At 42.5% G+C, this 18,970-nt stretch overlaps 1 protein-coding gene across 2 annotated transcripts; it reads left to right on the top strand.

The window, feature by feature from the left end:
* Positions 1-454: 454 nt before the first annotated feature.
* ltn1 (listerin E3 ubiquitin protein ligase 1) lies at positions 455-18,556 on the top strand. 2 transcript variants are annotated; one of them, XM_024265917.2, is made up of 33 exons: positions 455-593; positions 760-966; positions 1,053-1,151; positions 1,225-1,455; positions 1,535-1,587; positions 1,664-1,844; positions 3,872-4,045; positions 4,124-4,314; positions 5,835-5,973; positions 6,049-6,306; positions 6,375-6,680; positions 6,745-6,936; positions 7,010-7,051; positions 7,132-7,324; positions 7,406-7,645; positions 8,695-8,848; positions 8,931-9,081; positions 9,172-9,376; positions 9,732-9,888; positions 9,964-10,077; positions 10,148-10,275; positions 10,361-10,496; positions 11,299-11,443; positions 11,514-11,727; positions 11,806-12,043; positions 12,677-12,757; positions 12,828-13,014; positions 14,362-14,527; positions 14,610-14,830; positions 14,977-15,171; positions 17,144-17,311; positions 17,393-17,479; positions 17,790-18,556. In XM_024265917.2, the coding sequence occupies exons 1-32, from the start codon at positions 552-554 to the stop codon at positions 17,453-17,455; spliced, it is 5,271 nt and encodes a 1,756-aa protein (XP_024121685.1). In that variant the 5' UTR covers positions 455-551; the 3' UTR covers positions 17,456-17,479; positions 17,790-18,556. The 2 variants fall into 2 exon arrangements, with proteins under 2 accessions (XP_024121685.1, XP_024121684.1); XM_024265916.1 differs by lacking the exon at positions 17,790-18,556 and having other exon boundaries at positions 17,393-17,706.
* The last annotated feature ends 414 nt before the right edge of the window (positions 18,557-18,970 follow it).

The following is an 18,970-nucleotide window of genomic DNA, read 5'->3' on the forward strand; positions in this document are numbered from 1 at the left end:
ATTATATTATTTTCATACTTTTGCAAACTTTTTCTTGAAACGTTTTTGAAAATGTATCATTATATGAACATCAAATCCCTCTCCAGTTAAAGCTTCCTTATTTTCACCAAGTCGTTTCAGAAATATAAGCCAAAAAAATAAAAAATAATTCAGAGACCACATTCAACATAGAGCATACACACACTTGCTCTTTATTAACAAAATTGACAATACTGCAATATCGCACGAACACAAAAATGGAAGGAAAGGGCCAAATGAATAAACAAATAAAACAAGTAAAAGCAAAATATCACTTTACTAGCTTACAGTCTAACTTCGTTTCTTTACTTTGAAATGTACTTTAAAAAGTTAAACTTAGAAATACAAAACAACAAAATTAGAAGCATTAACAGCAACTAATAATAATAACATTAATAATAATACATTTTTGTCGATTTGTAAATACAGGAAGTGACGTCTAAACTACTTCCGGTCTCACTTCCGAGTGTCGCTCTCTGCCGTTCAAAGTACATTTCTTTGAATTTCGTGTTTTAAAGGGATAAAACGTCCCCATGGGGGGTAAAAACAAACAGCGAACTAAAGGAAATGTTCGGGTAAGTTCTTTTAAACAACAGTTACGGTGAAAACTCTCCGTTATTAGCAAAGAAAACGCGGTGTTTTCTTTCTTTTAACTAGCATCAAAACTCTGACCACCGTTGTCGGTTTAAACTTTACGTTATTCTTATAATCCACGTCCGCGTTTTCCTCCACCATGTCCAGCCGTCCAGCAGCGGCCGAGCTGCGGAGGTTCTCACCCGGGAGGGCGGAGTGATCCCGGGATTCGTGGGCTTCGGCTCCACGGCCACGTTTGAGCTGAGTTACGTGCCAGCTGTCCACGGCGCGGAGGACATCGACAGTCTGGTGGATGCGGACTTCCGGATGGTGCTGAGGAAACTCTCCAAGAAGGATGTTGTCACCAGGCTGAAAGTGAGTGTGGACTTAAACGTTGAGGCCTCAGTGGGGGTTTTAGTCCACTTGTCAGTGTATTTTTTTATTGCTTTTCATCTTCCCAGGCTGTGCAGGACTTTGGATCCATGTGTCAGGAAAGAGAAGCAGAAGAGGTTAAAGGAGTTTTACCGTTCTGGCCGAGGATCTACTGCAAGATATCAATGGTGGGCCGATTTAATCAGAAGGAGAAATTGTTTTGTTTTGTTAAAACGTCTCTCCATCCCGTGTGTCTGACAGGATCACGACCGTCGCATCAGAGAGGCTACCCAGCAATCCTTTGAGCAGCTGGTGCTGAAGGTGCGCCGCAGCTTGGCCCCCTTCCTGAAGAGCCTCATGGGTCACTGGATTCTGTCCCAGTGTGACACCTACTCTCCTGCAGCCTCTGCTGCGTGCCAGGCGTTCCAGGCGGCGTTCTCGCCCGCCAAGCAGCCGGAAGCTCTGGGTTTCTGCAAAGACGAGATCCTCAATGTGAGCTTTGGTCACACTTTTAGTGCAAATGAACCTTCATGTTCCTGAATTGTACTAAATTTAAATCTCTTTGTTTCAGGTTCTTCAGGATATTTTGTTGAACGAAACGGCCGACTCGTTGAGCGATCCACAGTATGTTTAGCGTCCTCGCCACCGCATGTTTGCAAGTGTAATCCCTTGGAGACTGAGCCTCTGCTTCCATGTGTAGAAACGTCACAGCAGAGGAGAGGGAAGCCAAGTATCTGCGCATGCTTACCAGCTCACTGTTGGGCGTGAAAAAACTCCTCTCCCTCCTCCTTCCGAGCGACAGGGCAGCTCTGGAGGATCGACTCACCCCTCTGTTAAGTTCTGGGAAGTTTTGGAAGTACAGCAAACACAAATCACCACAGGTAGGTTTTGTTACAATTACTTAAATATTCATAAACTGATTTTATTGCTTTGTGGATTGTTATTTAGATGGCGATCAGATTGATCCTTGAAGCAAGATGAGCGATTCACATATTGATAACTATCCTTACTATTAAATATATTATGTTTGAATGGTTTCTATATGATTGTCTTTTTACTGGATGTACAAAAGTTAAATAATGTGTTTTTATCCCAATTTGTTCCATTCATTACCGGTAATTTTAAAATCTCTATTTGTGGCAATGCTTGATATAAGAAGCCCAACTTCTTTTTCTCTACAGATATTTTCATTTTATTCACAATGAACCTGAAACTGTCAAAAAAACTCAATTCCAAGTGTAAACAAATTCTGTCACAAAAATTGAGATTGAAGTTTTTGTTTGTTTTAAAAGTGAAGATCAAACATGTAGAGACAAAATAAAGTAAAAAAAAATTCGAACACAAAGCAAAGACAGAATGTAAAATGTCTTAAAAGTTGAGGAATCAATTAATGTGCTATGAACTTATCTTGTTTTGGTTTCTGATGATTTGATTTTTGATTGAATTTGTTAATGATTTGTTATATGCAATCAATAACAAGTATAATGGATGTGCAATACAATCAACAGAGGATTTACATCTGTACAATGATATGTCAGACATAAGATAGCATTAAATTATAGATGGCTTGAGATGGAGTATAAGGGAGTATAATCCCACCCCGGCTTGACCTCACTATTTCCTTTATATGAATGATCATTTTCCTGTTCAAAACTTCTAATCAGAGTTTTACACCTTACCAACACGGGGCCAGAACCAGAAAAAGGCAAAATGTGTTGAAGCTCCACTAAACTACATACGATTTCCTAAAAAGATTTATTCCAAGAGTTATCATAATTATGTGTCACAATTCTTGTTATGTTTATTTTAAAATCAAAAATGTCAAAGCTAAACTCTTTTGAAACCTTCAGGTTAAATTTTGAATGACAGCTATACTAATAGAAGGGGATAGTTTCATTTCTACGTCATTCTAAACAGTTGATGTGATTGGCAAACTCACCGTTAAACTCAGAGACGATTTACACAATTTTTATACTTTTATTTAGAACAGGAGATCAAAATCAATAAAACTCTGAGTCGTTTTAAAATTAATCCTGAAAATGTTCAATTTTTCCATCTTCAAAGTTTAGCTAACTACGGTAACAGTAGATAGAAGTATCGTTCCAGTGTTTCCTTTTCTTAATGCTGGCAGTCGTATGATGTCACACAATTGATCACAAAAATGTTCATACTTTTCTTAATTAAAAAAAAAAAAACTTTCTTTGTAGAGCACTTTTTGACACAAGCAGCTCAAAGTTCTTCACATTAAAAACATTTTTTTAATAAAAAAAACAAAAAACAAAAAGTAAATAAATAAAGCATAAAATAAGACACTGTAAAGATGGGAACTAGACATAGAAGTCTGGCTTAAGCAATAAATTAGGGACCTGATGTGGAGGGTCCCTCTGAGGAAAACACTGGAGCAAAAAGTACATTATTTTTTATTCAAATTTTCAAAAACAATATTGGTTTTTCTGAAATTATTCCACTAAACTGAACTTTAGTCTTCTTTTTTTCAACTACAACTAAGTTTTATTTGAAAATGAGAACCTTCAACTGACACTTTACTTTGAAAATCCATCTACTACCTCTAACTGTAGCTTATTTGGTTAGTTTAGTTTATACTTGAAATCTAACATTATTCTGCACTTTTAGAGCGACAATCACACTGCCTGAAGTGTATTTATATTATATTATACCATATTTATAAACATTGCAAATCAGCGAATTGTCACAAATGTTTGTACAATTTTTTTCTGGAACAGATTGCGTATATCTGAATATTCAGAAACTCGTTACAGCCCTAATTAATTTGGGTTTACAGATTTTTTGTTACTGATTGACAAAACCTCAAAAACCTCAGCATGCAGGACTTTACTTCAGACTTTATTATAATCATTTCTTAGAGAACATTTTTGTCTTTCTACAGGTTCGAGGCGCTTTCTTTGAGATGGTTTGTTCCCTGTGCGAGTTCACGCCCGGCCTGGTCCAAGCGGAAGCCAGCCGGCTCTGTCCCGCCGTGCTCCTCAGCATCGACGACACAGATCCGGTGGTGCTGCCCCCTGTGTGGGAGGCAGTTCTTCACGTCGTCTCCACTATTCCTGTGAGCGTTCCATCAAACTGGAAGCATCTGAAAGTGTTTTTCCAGATTCCTAATCTGAAGAATCTTCTTTTCTTCCAGGACTGCTGGACCCACGTGAATGCCAGGAAGGGCTTTTTACCTAAACTCTGGGCGGTGTTGAAGGAGGGCGGTAAGGGGATGGCCAAGGCGCTCCACCCTAACTTGATGCCGCTGCTCAGCAAGTTGCCTGGAGAAGTCACCGAGCCAGACGTGGACTTCTACAGCAGCTTCTTCACTGCGCTCATACAGGGGTAACTCGCCATAACGGCAACAGCATTTTTTAGGATTTTGGGACAAATGGTCAAAAGTTAAACTGGGGCAAAAAAGTATTCAATCGGCAAACAATTGTGCAAATTTTCCCACTTAAAAAGATGTGAGGTCTTAAATTTTCATCCCCTCAACTATGACAGACAAAAGGAGAAAAGAAAAATCCTGAAAAATCACATTGTCTGATTTTTAAAGAATTTATTTGTAAATTATGGTGGAAAATAATTTGTCATAAACCCCTTTGTTGGCAATGGCAGCAGTCAAACATTTTCTGTAAATCTTCAAGGTTTTCATAAGTTGTTGCTGGTGTTTTGGTCCATTCCTCCATGCAGATCTCCTCTGGAGAAGTGATGTTTTGGGGCAACAGAAACTTTCAACTCCCTCCAAAGATTTTTTATGGGGTTGAGATCTGGAGAGTGGCTAGGCCCCTCCAGGACCTTCAAATGTTTCTCACAAAGCCACTCCTTCATTACCCGGGCAGAGTGTTTTGGATAGTTGTCATTCTAAAAGACCCGGTCACGTTTCATCTTCAATGTCCTTGTTGAGGGAAGGAGGTTTTCACTCAAAATCTGATCATACATGGCCCTGTTCATTCTTTCCTTTACATGGATCAGTTGTCCTGGTTCTTTTGTTGAAGAACAGCCCCAAAGCATGATGTTTCCACCTCCATGCTTCACAGTAGGTTTGGTGTTCTTTGGCTAAAACTCCTAAAAGTTCTATTTTGATTTCATCTGACCATAGGACATTCTCCCAATCCTCTTCTGGATCATCCAGATGCTCTCTAGCAAACTTTAGACGGGCCTGCACATGTACTGACTTTAGCAGGGAGACACGTCTGGCACTGCAAGATTTGTGTGTTACTGATAGTAGCCTTTGTTACTTTGGTCCCAGCTCTCTGCAGGTCATTCACTAGGTCCCCCCGTGTAGTTCTAGGAGTTTAGCTCACTGTTCTTGTGATCATTTTGACCCCACAGGGTGAGATCTTGCTGGAAGCCCCAGATGGAGGGAGATTATCAGTAGTCTTGTATGTCTTCCATTTCCTAATAAGTTGATTTCTTCACACCAAGCTGCTTACCTATAGCAGATACAGTCTTCCCAGCCTGATGTCGGTCAACAGTTTTGTTTCTGGTGTCCTTAGACAGCTCTTTGGTCTTGGTCATAGTGGAATTTGGAGTGTGACTGTCTGGTGTCTTTTATAGAGATAGTGAGTTCAAACAGGTACCATTAATACAGGTAACGAGTGGAGGACAGAGGATCCTCTTACAGAAGAAATTACAGGAAATCTTGTTTGTTTATAGGCGACCAAATACTGACTTTCCACCAGGATTTACAAATAAATTCTTCAAAAATGAGACAATAGGATTTTCTGGATATTTTTCTCTTGTTTTGTCTCTCATAGTTGACAGACTTCTCTCATCTTCTCTCATCGCTCCACTGTAACTGAGTGTTTTATCGTTGATTCCAGTTTGTAACATTTCTAACTCTCTCCTTGTGTTTGTGACAGTCTGTCTAGTGAGCGCGCTCTCACCAGCCAATCAGAGAGCGCCGCAATCGTGACCTCCTTTGTGGAGTGTTTAAAGTTCGGCGTTCTGAAGATTGCGGACGACCACGACAGAATAAGAAGCGTTCTCGTTTCACAGCAGGTAGGAACCCTGAATGTGCAGATCTGTTTTTTTTTTTTTAACTGGAACTTTCTAAGTTTCTATTCTGCTCTGCAGCTTCTGCCTCTGCTAGAACGGGCTCTGAGCGAAGCTTCCCTTCAGAACGGGCCTCTCTTCTACCTGCTCACCCACATGCTGCTTTCCTGGGAGAGACGGGCGGCTCTGAGCGGGGACGGTGAAGCTCCTCCCACCGGTGAGGTCTTTCAGAGTCTTCTAGCAGGTTTCTGGGAGGAGCTCGGCGTTCTGTGCGTCCGCTACGTTGACGATGAGGAAGCAGATCTGCAACGCTTGGAGGGATTAGCCACCCTGCTCCAGGTCGGTTCACCTTCACATCCCATAAATCTATAAATCCATAAATCTAAACCCTCATTTTTTTTGTTCAGGTGATGCGCTCTCCAGAAACGACGAGGACCAAACACGTTCAGAAGAAGAAATCCGCCCGGATCTGCTTTTCCAAGCCGGAAAAGGCGGAGATAACCGAGGAGGACGGCGTGGAGAAGCCTGCTCAGGCGGCGCCGCAGGTCGTGGAGGAGAAGATTCTCGGGGCGCTGCAGGATCCTCACTTTGAGGACACGGTGTGTCAGCTGGCGCTGATCTGTCTGACGCACGTGAACGAGAGGAACTCGGAGCGGCACCTCGTCTTCCTCTCCCGGCTAATGCGCTCCTTCCACACGCCCAGACTCTTCAGGGTGAGCCAAACTTTTTACCCTTTTGAAGTCTGCTCTGACTGATGGTTGCTTCCCATCGTTTCAGACCTTGTCAGAGCAGAACTCTGAGGAGGAGGTGAAGAACAACCCGGCGGTGCAGTTCCTCCTGGAGCGAGTGGTGGTGTGGCTGGCCGAGAGCGGCCGCCGCGACACCGAGCACCTGGTGGAGATGATCTTCAGCTCTTTCCACTGCTGCAGCCAGCAGGAGATCACCCGCATCCTCAGCCACGTCACCACGGTAACACTCCTCCTGGTTTTGGTGACTCGGTTACACATGGTGAAATTTAAGACTTTCTGTTGGTCTTTTTTAGATGGGCTTACCATGGGGAGTCCTCCTGCAAGTCATCCAGAGAGTAAACGACTGTTTAATTTCACTTTTTACTCTTCATTTGCTCTGCAGGAAGTGTCTTGGCTCATTTGTGTCTTCTTACAGGCTTGTAAAGACTCCGAAACTCTCAAAACTTGTCGCGATTGGCTGAAAGGTTCGGTTCTTGGGGAGCAGCTTCTGGACCTGACAGAGGACCTCTGCAGAGTGGGGGAGGGCAGCTCCCACGCTTCAGCGTCTACGACCGGCGGCCACAGCTGGACCCTCATCAGCCTGGTTCTGTCCCAGAACCACAACAACGGTGAACCCACTCGGCAAAAAAACGACAAAAGTCTTTCATCAACATCATCAGCAGCTGCTTGAGCCTCAGTTTCCTCTGCAGAGTCTCTGATCGGAGATGTCTACCTGGAGAAGATCTTGGAGAAGCTCCACACCACTCTGTCTGAGACCAAGAGTCTGTCGGACGCGGGCAACGCCGCGCCGCTGGTCTCCTTCATCTGCGACGTGGCCTCCTCCTTCTTCTCCTCGGTCCAGGACTGTCTGTCGCTGCTCCCCGCCGAGGAGCTGCTGCTCACCGTCTTCCAGCTCACCGCCCAAGATCAGAGACAGACGCGGCTGACCGGTGAGTTCCTACGCAAGATCCCTGAAAAAAAACAACTGGTTCTGTTAATTATAGCTTGTAATTAATTCATCAAATTAATCTGTTTTTAATCTAACCAAATATTTGCTCTGAAAAGCCTCATTTCTAGGTATTTTATACCCTTTTCCCATAATATTACGACTTTATTATTGTAAAATTACTTTTTCTTATAGTTTTTATGACTATATACTCATTTATTTTTAAAACGTTTTCTCAAAATTACATTACTTTTGATCTCATACATTTTTAAAAACTTTTGTTCCTCATATTTCCTCCTATAAAATCAGATTTATCATATCTTCCTTTCTGTAAAATTAAGACTTTTTTTCTCAAAACAATTTTGTAAATATTTTCATTTTTTTTATCATAATATTGCCACATTATGCTTGTAAAATTACAACTTTTTTCTTATAATTGTACAACTTTATTCTCGTAGACTAAATTATAAATTCATTCTTTAAAAAAAACCTTACAATGCGACTTTATTCTCATAAAATTGCAGTTTTCTTGTCACAATTTTATAACTTTATTCTCGTAATTTTTTTTTTACATTTTTCTCATATAAGATCTTCATTACTGTAAAATTATGACATTTCTCATAATTTTATAACTTTGTTCTCTTATAGTATTTTACTTTTTCTTCATAATTTTACGGCTTAATTTTTGCACATTTTTAAACATTTTTTTCAAGATACGACTTTAATCTTGTATAATTACAACTTTTCTTCTAATTTTAAGACTTTATTCGCCTAAAATTATGACTTTTTCTGTAATTTTTTGTTCTTTTTATGCAAGTCAATACTTTATTCTCATAAAATTGCTACTTTTTTTCTAGTTTTACAGCTTTTTTTCTTGTAAATGTATTTATTTTTTCCTTTTTCTGGTGGCTGTAATACCTGGTCATAAAAATAAGAATAATGCAATTAAAAAAAAAAAAACATGCTAAATTTGTTGTAATTAATTTATAACGGTTAACTCTATAGTTTGACTCCCCTATATATATTTATGAGTTTTTTGTTTTCTTTTGAAAGATCCTGTGGTAGAGAAGCTGAGGGGGGTGTGTGTGGCGGGGGTCCAGTCGCTGGTGCAGGACTGTGAATGTGAGCCGTCAGAAGGGGGATTCCTGCACAGCGCAGCCGTTTGGGTGAAGACTCATCTGCTCACAGCCTCTCTGGATGTTAGAAGGTAACTCATGTTCATCCCTTTATTATTTTTTAGTAGCATAAATGTATTTTTTTTCTCTAAATCTTCATGTTTTTTGGGTCAGTTTGCAGGTTCTAGTTGCAGCTGTTCAAACTTTAATCGAGACGGTTTATTCTGTTAGCGCCCAAGCTCCTCCCATTATCAGCAGCTTTTTTAACCTTCTGATGCCCAACCAGGCGGAATGGACGAGAATCCGGCAGGCCCTTCCTCCCCAGGTGAGATCCTTCAGACACAGAGGAGGTGTCATTTCTGAGTTTGATGGGACTGAAATCCCTAAACAGCGTTTCTTTTTTAAAATGTTCTAGTGGATCGGCTCTGCTGTGCTCTCTAACAACTACAGAGGAGTTTGGGAAAAACCCACTCGGGACATGTGGAAGTTTCGGGAGTTTCACTGTCTGCCGGCGCACCTCTGCGTCTGCGCACTCTTAGGGAGGGCGGCTCAGACGGCTGTGTCTGCTGGTCACGAGGAGGCGGAGTCTTCTCTGCCTGAGCAGCACCTGACTTCTGCAGGTACACAGCACAGAAGCCCTTGTTTTATTTGTGCGTTTGTGTCGTTCAGAGCGGAAAATTCAAGATTTAACCCTTTAACATTGTAGCTTTTGTTGCAGTGTTGACATGATTTGAATAAATTAATAATCTGAAATGCAGTTTTTAGGCTGAATTTAATTTAAATATGTTCTCCATCATTTAAAAAAATGCCACAAGATCATGTAAAAAAAAAAAATTAAGACACAATATTTATTAAAATGGTTCTTTTGAAATTCGTGATGAAGTGACACAGGGACTGCCCTGCTTCTAGCGGAAACCTTCAAAATAAAAGCATGAACACTTTTAATGTTGACTTTATGGGGCTTGTTTCCATCAGTTTCGGAGCTGCTGTATGCACTGCAGTGGTGCCGGGAGTTCAAGTTCAGCCCCGCCCTGGTGTCGTCCTATCACGCCCTCCTGACGGAGTGGGGGCTGTCGGACGGACTCCACAGCAAACTTCCTGATCAAACGCTGCTGGAGAGACTTTATTCAAAGTGAGATCCACTCGCTTTACTCTCACGGAGCGAGATCAAATCATTTTCCGACGTTCTTCCTCTTGTTTCTGGAAGGTCCCTGCAGGATGGAGGGCTTTGGTCTCTGACTCTGCAGAACTTCCTCTCCACCAACAACCGAGCAGGAAGTTGCATTGCTGCCATCAGGAAGCTGTACGGCCGTGCCGACAGGTCAGCGCTTTTTTGTTTTAGCAGCGACGGCGATCTGACGTAGTAAACTGAAACTTTCCCCTCCAAACAGTCTGTTTCCAGTCTCCCAAAGCACACTGAGCACGCTCCAAGTCATCGTCCCGGCGATGACCAGCAAGGACAGAGAGACTCTCATCACGCTGGCCACTGCCGGGCTGATCAACTGGCAAGAGAACGACGGTGAGAAACCGCCGCCAAATGCACACGAGGGGGAGGGTACAGGTGGCGTTTCCAGGGGGGTAACACATCTGGGCGTGTCTTCCAGATGTGCACGGGTGTCTGGCGGTGCTGCTCTGCTGCCTACATGCGAACACGGAGGTGGAGGAGGACATCGTGAAGGCGGTTCTCGCCACAGTGATGGAGTGGAGGAACAGCAGAGAAGACTGGTTTCTGCTCAGCTGGTAATGAGGAAGAGTTTACCCCCCCCCCACACCCATCCTGGTGTTTTATAGGGCAGATATTTTCCTGTGGGGTCTTAAAAGCATTTCATTTACCAATTTAGAAATAATACTAAATAATAATAATTCCCATTAGAAATTAATAATTCCCAAATAATAATTTTAAAAAAAACTTCATTTTGATGAAATTAAACTTCATTTTATAGCTACAAAACAGCTGCTGTTTTGTTTTCTCTACTTTTTTGTTTGTTTGTTTCTCCGTTCACTTTCAGTCCTCAATCTCAAATCTGACTAAGCAAACTAGACTGAGCCTAATTTGACTTTGAGCTACCGGGACATAAGAGGTTATGGTCACATCATTTTCTCTGCAAAACGGCGTCTGTTGTGCAGCCTGTGTCATCCCTCCTCCGATGTACCAAACTCACTACTCTACGCCGCAGCATAGGCAGGTGGCGCCAACAACAGACGCATCTATTCGGCTCCGTTCTGATGCATCTACTTGCAGACAAATAGATCCATGAACGTCTTTGTTGTCTTAAAACTGTAGGGCTGGATAGCTCCGATATTGCTCGCCGTTTTTGTTTGGAATGTTTGATTGGAGACTAGCGGACGAGTCAAATTCTAATGAACTCCTGCTGCTCTGAAGAAACTATGTCCTAGAAAATGACTGTTTTTTTAATATTTTGGCTAAAAACGGCAGAATCATGAATAAACATTTCATCGTGACAGATCAGAGTATGCAAAAGACTGAGCAAGAGGCTTTGTTGTGTGTTTCATCATGTGACGGACGGCGTTCTTTCCTCAGTGATCTGGCGGACGTGGCCTGTGAGCGCTTGAACCTGGCGGTGGAGACCATCCGGTTCCTGTCCTGGCTGCTGGTTCACCACCCAACGGTTCTGGGTGGAACCCAGTGGGACTTTGTGCTCTGCTCCGTGTTAGCCTGGCTGGAGGTAACATCCGGCGTTTTACTCTCATCCCGGAGAATCCGGCGTCTCCAAGGTTTGGTTTTGTTGTTCCCAGACGTGCAGTGAGAGTGTTGGCAGTCTGTGGAACCCCTGGGTGCAGCTGTTTGTCTGCGAGAGCGCCGCCATCGTGGAGAAGCTCCACCAGTTCTTCACCTGCGCTCCAGCCGACGTGCTACAGAGGTTACCGCCCGAACTGACTGCTGAGTGGACGGATTTCTTCGTGGAGGGAATCTACAGCCTGTTGTTGCCTCTTCCTGTCAAGATCACCGGTCGGTGATGTTGTTCGCTTTGGTGACTCCAGTACTTTCAGTTTGTCAGCTATCTTGAATCGTTTCCCGTTCGTTCAGAGACCTTCCCTGAACCGGACGACCCGGCGTTCCCGATGGCCGCCCTGCAGTCCGTGGGATCCGCTCTGACATACATTCCGCTGCAGCAGCTCCTAAAAACCTCGCTGCCGCCACGCTTCATCGCCGACCAGAAGACGAACCTGCCCGAGAGTTTGCAGACGCTCCTCAACACTCTGTGCCCCCTGCTGCTGTTCAAGGCCAGACCTCTGCAGGTCGCCGTGCACCACCTGCTGGACAAGTAAGGAGTTCTGTTGAAATAAACATGAAATAAACAACTAGGGAAGACTTGCAGAACTTTCATGTAAGCTGACAATACACTGATACAGTTATTCTACCATATATATATATATATATATATATATATATACATATAAAACTAAATGGTTTTTTTCTAGGACTTATTTCAGTAAATTGAACAAAAGTAGCATTTTTTTTCCATTTTACAAAAACACTCCATAGTTTTACTTAGAAATTGTATTTACTTCTGGTGATATTTGGTTTGCTTAGTTCATATTTTTGTAACCCAACCTTATTCTGCAATTTTAGAACAATAAATAGACGGAATTCACTACAATTTCACATACAAACTCCACCCAAGTCTCCTCCCGCTGCAGTAATAGCTGCAACAAACTTCAAAGCACTTTTGACATCTCATTTAACTAGAAAAGAAGAATTTGTATTTAAATCATTGTTATTTACAGCAAATCCAACTTATACAAAGATTAACTCTATCCATGAAGGAAGTCCAGGAGATCAGCGGGAGATTTCCCTGCAAAATCCTGCATCCGTATATGACAGTTCTCTTTCTGTAAGTGGATGTTTAAAACGGTCAGGATTTTCTAAGCCAAGACGAAGGTTCCTGTCGATGCAGGGTGATGCCTCAGCTGCCCGAGTGTGACGGCGAAGAAGACGCCAGCAAGTCTGACGACGACGACCGAGACGAGCCGTGCCTGTAAGTCAGCATCAAAAAAAGGACTCGGTTGTTGGGATTGGCGTCCTCTCACTGCCGCCGTCCGCCGCAGGTCCCCTCCGGCGTCCCTCATGGCCGTTCTGTCCGCCTGCGAGGAGCTGTGTGAGAACATCCTGGCGGGGGTCCAGGTGGGGGAGTTCGCCGTGGTGCAGCCACTCAGTGTGGAGTACTCCTGCATCCTGGGGTACCTGCTGGCGTGGAAGCTGCTTCTGACCTTCTTTAAGTCGTCCCCTTCCCACGTGAGTAACCGTTGAGCTGCGTTCACATCGCCCTCGGCAACCGCCGTTCATGTGGCCACTTTCAACAAAGTCTACGGAAATACACATTTCTGGCTCCAGAGATACACAAACGCGTCACAGTTGTAGGTATGCTAATAGGGGCGTATTCTTGAGCGTGCATCACATGCCTGGTCTAAATGTAACTGTAAGCTGCGTTCACTCCGCACTCGAAAAAACACCTTCAAGTAACCATTTCCATTTAAAAGTCTGTGTAAATACGTGTAAATATGTGTTTCAGACTCCCGCATGACTAAGATCGTTGAACGTGGGTTATCTGACGCACATTCAAGAACCTCTTCAAGATTGAATTCATGTGTAACTGTGCACATTCTAAAGACCGTTTCCAGACAAAACCCGTGGCCATTGAACATTACTTTAAGCTACGTTCTTTTCATCCCAGGAAATACAAGCGACCAATGAAAAAAAGTCTGTGTAAACGCGTGTTTTGGGCTTCTGTATAGCTATGCAAAATCCTACAACCATTTTTGCATCTATGTGAAAATGCATCCCCATAGATTGTTAAATAGATTGTTAAAAGGAAAATTAACGTAACTTTAATTTACACTGACTCTGCTGTCGGAGATAGGAATTTAAATGACTGCTTTAAATGAAAAATCTATGGAAATTTGCGTTTCAGGCTTCCGCATTAGAAAGTCTCGCGTTCACGCAAAGCTACGCAAAGATCAAGATCTTTTTTTGACTCAATGTACAAAATGTGTCATTAAACATAGGGTTAAAAGGATTTTACGCACGTTCAAGAACCTCTTAAAGAAATCTCTCACATTCACATGCACATTTAAGGAGCGTTTTCGAGCTCTACGTACAAAAAACCATTGAACCATTGAACGTAACTTTAATCTACGTTCTCTGTCCCTGTAAACACAAGCGACCAATGAAAACTCTTTGACACGTTTTGGACTTCCGCATTCAAAACTCATGCATTCACGTGTGGCTTTACAAAATTCTACGTCCATTTTGGATCTCTACAAATGCGTCACCATTGAACGCCCGTTAAAGGTGAAAGTGAACATAACTTTAAGATACGTTGACTCCACCCTCAGAAATGCAAATTCAAGCGACTCCTTTCATTGAAGTCTATGGAAATGTGCATTTCAAGTGTCTGCTGTCAAAGCTCCCGCCTTCAGTCGTAGCTACGGATAATCCTACAACCATTTTCAGATCTATGTACAAAATAGTTCCTCATGGAGCGCCATGGGCTAAATGTGTATTAAAGAACGTCTGGTGTGTGTAGCTTTAGCCTGTAAAAAGTGGATGTTTGGCACAAACGCCGCTCTCGTTTGTCTCCAGTTGCGCGCCCATTATGCTCAGTACCTCAAAAGGAGCGGCTCCCTGAAGAAGCTCCTCCTTCATCTCTTCAAACTGATGCCGGAGAACCCGGCGTACCCGGGTCAGGGCTCGGAGACCAAGGACGGCAAAACCTTTTTCACTGAAAGCCTGACGCTTCACGTGGACAGTGAGTAAATCCGCACGCCGCCTACAAAAACCTCATCTCTTCATCAAGCTGAGCCGCCTCCTTCTTCTCCCCCCAAAAACAGAAAGGGAGGGGTTTGAGTGGGAGCTCCCCCACCTGGCGTGCGGCGTGTACTACAGCACGGTGCAGGACCTGCCCGCCATGGTTCGGCTGTGGTGGAACAGCCAGGAGAAGAGAGTGAGCACCGCCGTGGAGAGGTTCACCATCAAGTACGTCAGTCCGGTCCTGTCAGCCCAGGAGATCTCCTCGGTCCACAACAGCACGCAAATGTTTGACAGCATGACTGTAAGTCCCCACGAGAATCCCCGAAATCACCTTCAACGCTATTTCTCCAGCAACGACTTTTAATCTGGAAACATAATTCCCGGTGATTCACTTTTCCGTCTGGGATTCGGTTGCTGACGTTTCTGCACCGATCTGCTCTCTTCCAGGTGAAAGCTCGACAAGCAGCCCGAGAAGTCATCGCCACATACTCCGTCGACGACATCTTCATCGAGCTGGTGATCCAGCTGCCGCAGAACCACCCTCTGGGCTCCATCGCCGTGGAGAGCGGCCGGCGTGTGGGCGTGGCCGTGCAGCAGTGGAGGAACTGGATGCTGCAGCTCAGCACCTACCTGACGCATCAGGTACGCAGAGATCAGGAACTTTTGGGGGGTTTTCTCATCCAAATGAAAGAAACACCCTTAATGTCAGGCTTTTATCTTATATTTGTTAAAAATACATTTGTTTGTATTTTTTAAGTTTTGAGGCGAACTGATGGCTTTCAGATCATCTCGTTAAATCTTTCTCTAGTTTTAAAAGAAAGAAGAAAATACATTTTTCAGCATTTTTTTCAATACTAATTCAAAACACACTAAGCTTAATGTCTACATCAAATTCACTTTTAGACGTTTATCCAAAAAGGAAGTCTTAAGCAGGAATGACATGACAGGAAATTGCATGTGGGAGGAGCTACCGTTAAAAGCTTTACTAGCCTTATTGCTACATGAGGATGTTGAGATATTTGACTTATTTATTTTTTCACCTCCATGAGATCATTAAAACTGGAGAAACTTTTTATTTTTGTCTGAATACAAATAAGAAAAATATCCTAAAGTTTTGGAGGAGGACGATCAGATTTAGTTTTGGACTCCACCCACTTATTACATCATCAACTCATCAAGAGCCACATCTGAGTCCCTGATTGGTCGATGGGAGATGACAATTTCCCAAGATTTTTGAACTCTAGAAACAAAACACGGCAGATTTTTTTTAAGCTGCCTGAAACATGTAGCACCTGTCCCGACACTCACAATGACCCGCATCTGTTCCACTCAAACTGTTACTTTGAAACTGAAAATGTCACGTGCACAAATTGCACTGCTGCTGAACTAAGATTGCGGCTTTACATTAATTTAACTTTTAAGCTCGACGCTCCTGCCTCACGAATCACGTCTGGTGTGAACGCAGCTTTTTAGTCGAAAGTGACTCCAGCTGCCAACATTATAGATCCACTCCAATGAAAACCATGTTTTTAATGAGTTCTTGTGACATCAGGATTGATTTTAAGACCCTTTTTATGATTTGTCAGAACTTTTAGTTAGATATGAACCCTCGTGGAGCCTAAGATCCTCTGGCACTGGTTGTCTAAACATTCCAACTGTAAAAACCAAAATGTATGGAGAGGAATCTTTTCAGTATTTTGGCCCTCGTTTATGGAATAGTCACCAGAGGACCTGACAGCCGCACAGAGAACAGATGCATTTAAGAAAAGGCTCAAGGCCCATCTTTTTATCCCGGCTTTGAGCTAATTTTACCATTTTTATTTATTTATTTATTCTATTTGTTTATTTATTATATGAATTTACACTAGATTATTAACAATTTATTTTAATATTCCTTATTTCAATGTTTTATTGTTTATTGTTTTTACTTTTCATTCTTATTTTTAATTTGCATTCATTCTTAAATGATATTTCCGGTGCTTCCTCATTTGGGTCGGCCGCTGTTCAGGACAGGGACCGCCATCACCGCCCAGCTGTGCTGAGGCGAGTCCCTCCTGTGATGCTGCGTTTGGCTGGCTTTGAGAGGTAGAAATACCAACTATTAGCATTTCCAACAGCCTATTTATGTGCTTTCCATCAGGGGGTGGGAGGGGTGGGGGTATTGTGGATAGGTCTATGGATGGGGCTGTATTTGAATTTGAATTTTTATATTTTATGTTATTTATACGGTTTTCTTTTTGGTGTAAAGCCCTTTTTTTGAAAAGTGCTAGATAAATAAAGATTGATTTGATTTATAAAGAAAATTGATCTCAAAGTAGTATTTCTTTTATCCAAATTGTTGTGAATCAGGACGAGAAAAGTGTTTTTGTGACGTAGAAATTTCCCACAAGCTCAGCAATGTGAGGTGAGGGGTGTGACGGGTTGGAAGCTAGCGGGACAGTGTGTAAATGGGTGACGGGGAGTGGGAGTGGGGTTGTTTTGCACCTACAATTCATTGGTAAGTTTCTAAAAAATATGTCCTAGAAAATGCCACAAGTGATTTGATTTTAGCTAAAAACTGAACACGTTGGAAAAACGATGAAAGGATGTTTTTGTTTTTTCTGTGTTTCTGCAGAACGGCAGCATCATGGAGGGGTTAGCTCTGTGGAAGAACAACGTGGACAAGCGCTTCGAGGGCATAGAGGACTGCATGATCTGCTTCTCCGTCATCCACGGCTCCAACTACTCCCTGCCTAAGAAAGCCTGCCGCACCTGCAAGAAGAAGTTCCACTCGGCGTGTTTGGTGAGCGTTTTCATCTCCTCACTTTCCTGACAAAACAAGAAACGCCGTTTTGACCTCTTCAATCCTTCTCTCTTTCCACAGTACAAATGGTTCACGTCCAGCAACAAGTCCACCTGTCCGCTCTGCAGAGAAACCTTCTTCTAATGAAGGAAAGCAGCTTTTCAATGGGTTTGTATATATTAGTGTTCTCCTGCTGACTCCATTCAGTCTGTAAACCGAAGCTGCTGCAAACGGAGAGAGAATGTTCCAGAAGCCAAATATTTCCTAATATTTAGGAGCTGATTGGACTTTCCATCCGTGGGACACTTTTGTATTTCATTCCTGCATAAATTATGTAAGAAAAATCAAATGAGTTGGCCCATATTCACAGAAATAAACCCTGTTACAGTCTCAAAGTTTCTGGTTTTTTGTTGTTGTTTTCTTCTCTCAAAGTCCGCATCTCCAAACGTTACGTGGATTTTTCCGTCTTTCCCTGCAGGTGGAGCCGACTAACCTGAGCTTGTTTCCAAGAAAAGACTGTAATTAGCCCGAGCCCGCGACTTCTGCTCCGATCTCCCCGGGCTCATTTATCCTGAGGTCCACCTCCTCTTCATGTTGAATAATTTATCTGCTAACGGAGACTTGCTCTCATCACACTCGCTCCTATGGAATTAATTATGACAGATTAAGCCTGATTAGTTCATTAATCCCTTTAATTTGGTCTGCCGCCGTTTTCATGTTTCCTTATTTTGAATTCGTCGCCGCGGTCGGAATTTATCAACCCGTACAGGCAGCATCTATCATTGCGCTGCCCTTGACCTTTTAATCGTCATTGATCTGTTTGTCTGACATAAATATTTCTCTGGACCCCCCCCCCCCTCATGAGTTTTGACAGAAACACTCACACCAACAGCCTCCGGACTTATTGCTCATTATCTGCTTGATTAAGCAGCAGAGCAAATGTTATGCACTGCTGTACAATCCTGCGTCGGAGCGCGCTCAGTACACAGCACGTGCAGCCTTCCACCAGCAGATGGCAGCACAGGCCTAAAGGTCAGCCGACTGTCCTGATGCTTAACTGTCTATTAATAATTCACAATTTCTTTTCTGATATATAAACTTTAACAACAAAGACATTTTTTGGTAGTTTTGAATTAATTAATAGTATTTGCTTGTTTTAAAATTATTATAGGATGTACTTTTTATTATTGTAAATTAATTGTTTGTAATTTCTTGTGTTAAAATTACTATATGATGCACTTTAATGTATTATTTATCAAATGTTTAGTTACAATGTCTTGATCAAAAGATGCAATTTTTATCTCATTTTTTGTACAATAACTAGTTGTAATTCCTTGTTTTTAAATAAATATAATATACACTTTTTATTTATTATTTATAAAATATTTAGTTTTAATTTCGTAACAAAATGATTCACTTTTTATCATTCATTTTTTTTATCTGCAAATTCTATACATATATTTTAATGAATGATTCACTAAAAGGACTTGCATTTCGGCTGGGCTGGACCGGTCTGATCTGGACTTGTCTGATCTCAACTTGTCTAGTAACTTCTGGTCTGGTCTGATCTCGACTTGTCTAGTAACTGCTGGTCTGGTCTGGTCTGGTCCGGTCTGGTCTGGTCTGGTCCGGTCCGGTCTCGTCTGGTCTGATCTCGAC

Source organism: Oryzias melastigma, linkage group LG14 (assembly GCF_002922805.2).
Source record: "Oryzias melastigma strain HK-1 linkage group LG14, ASM292280v2, whole genome shotgun sequence".
NCBI lineage: Eukaryota > Metazoa > Chordata > Actinopteri > Beloniformes > Adrianichthyidae > Oryzias > Oryzias melastigma.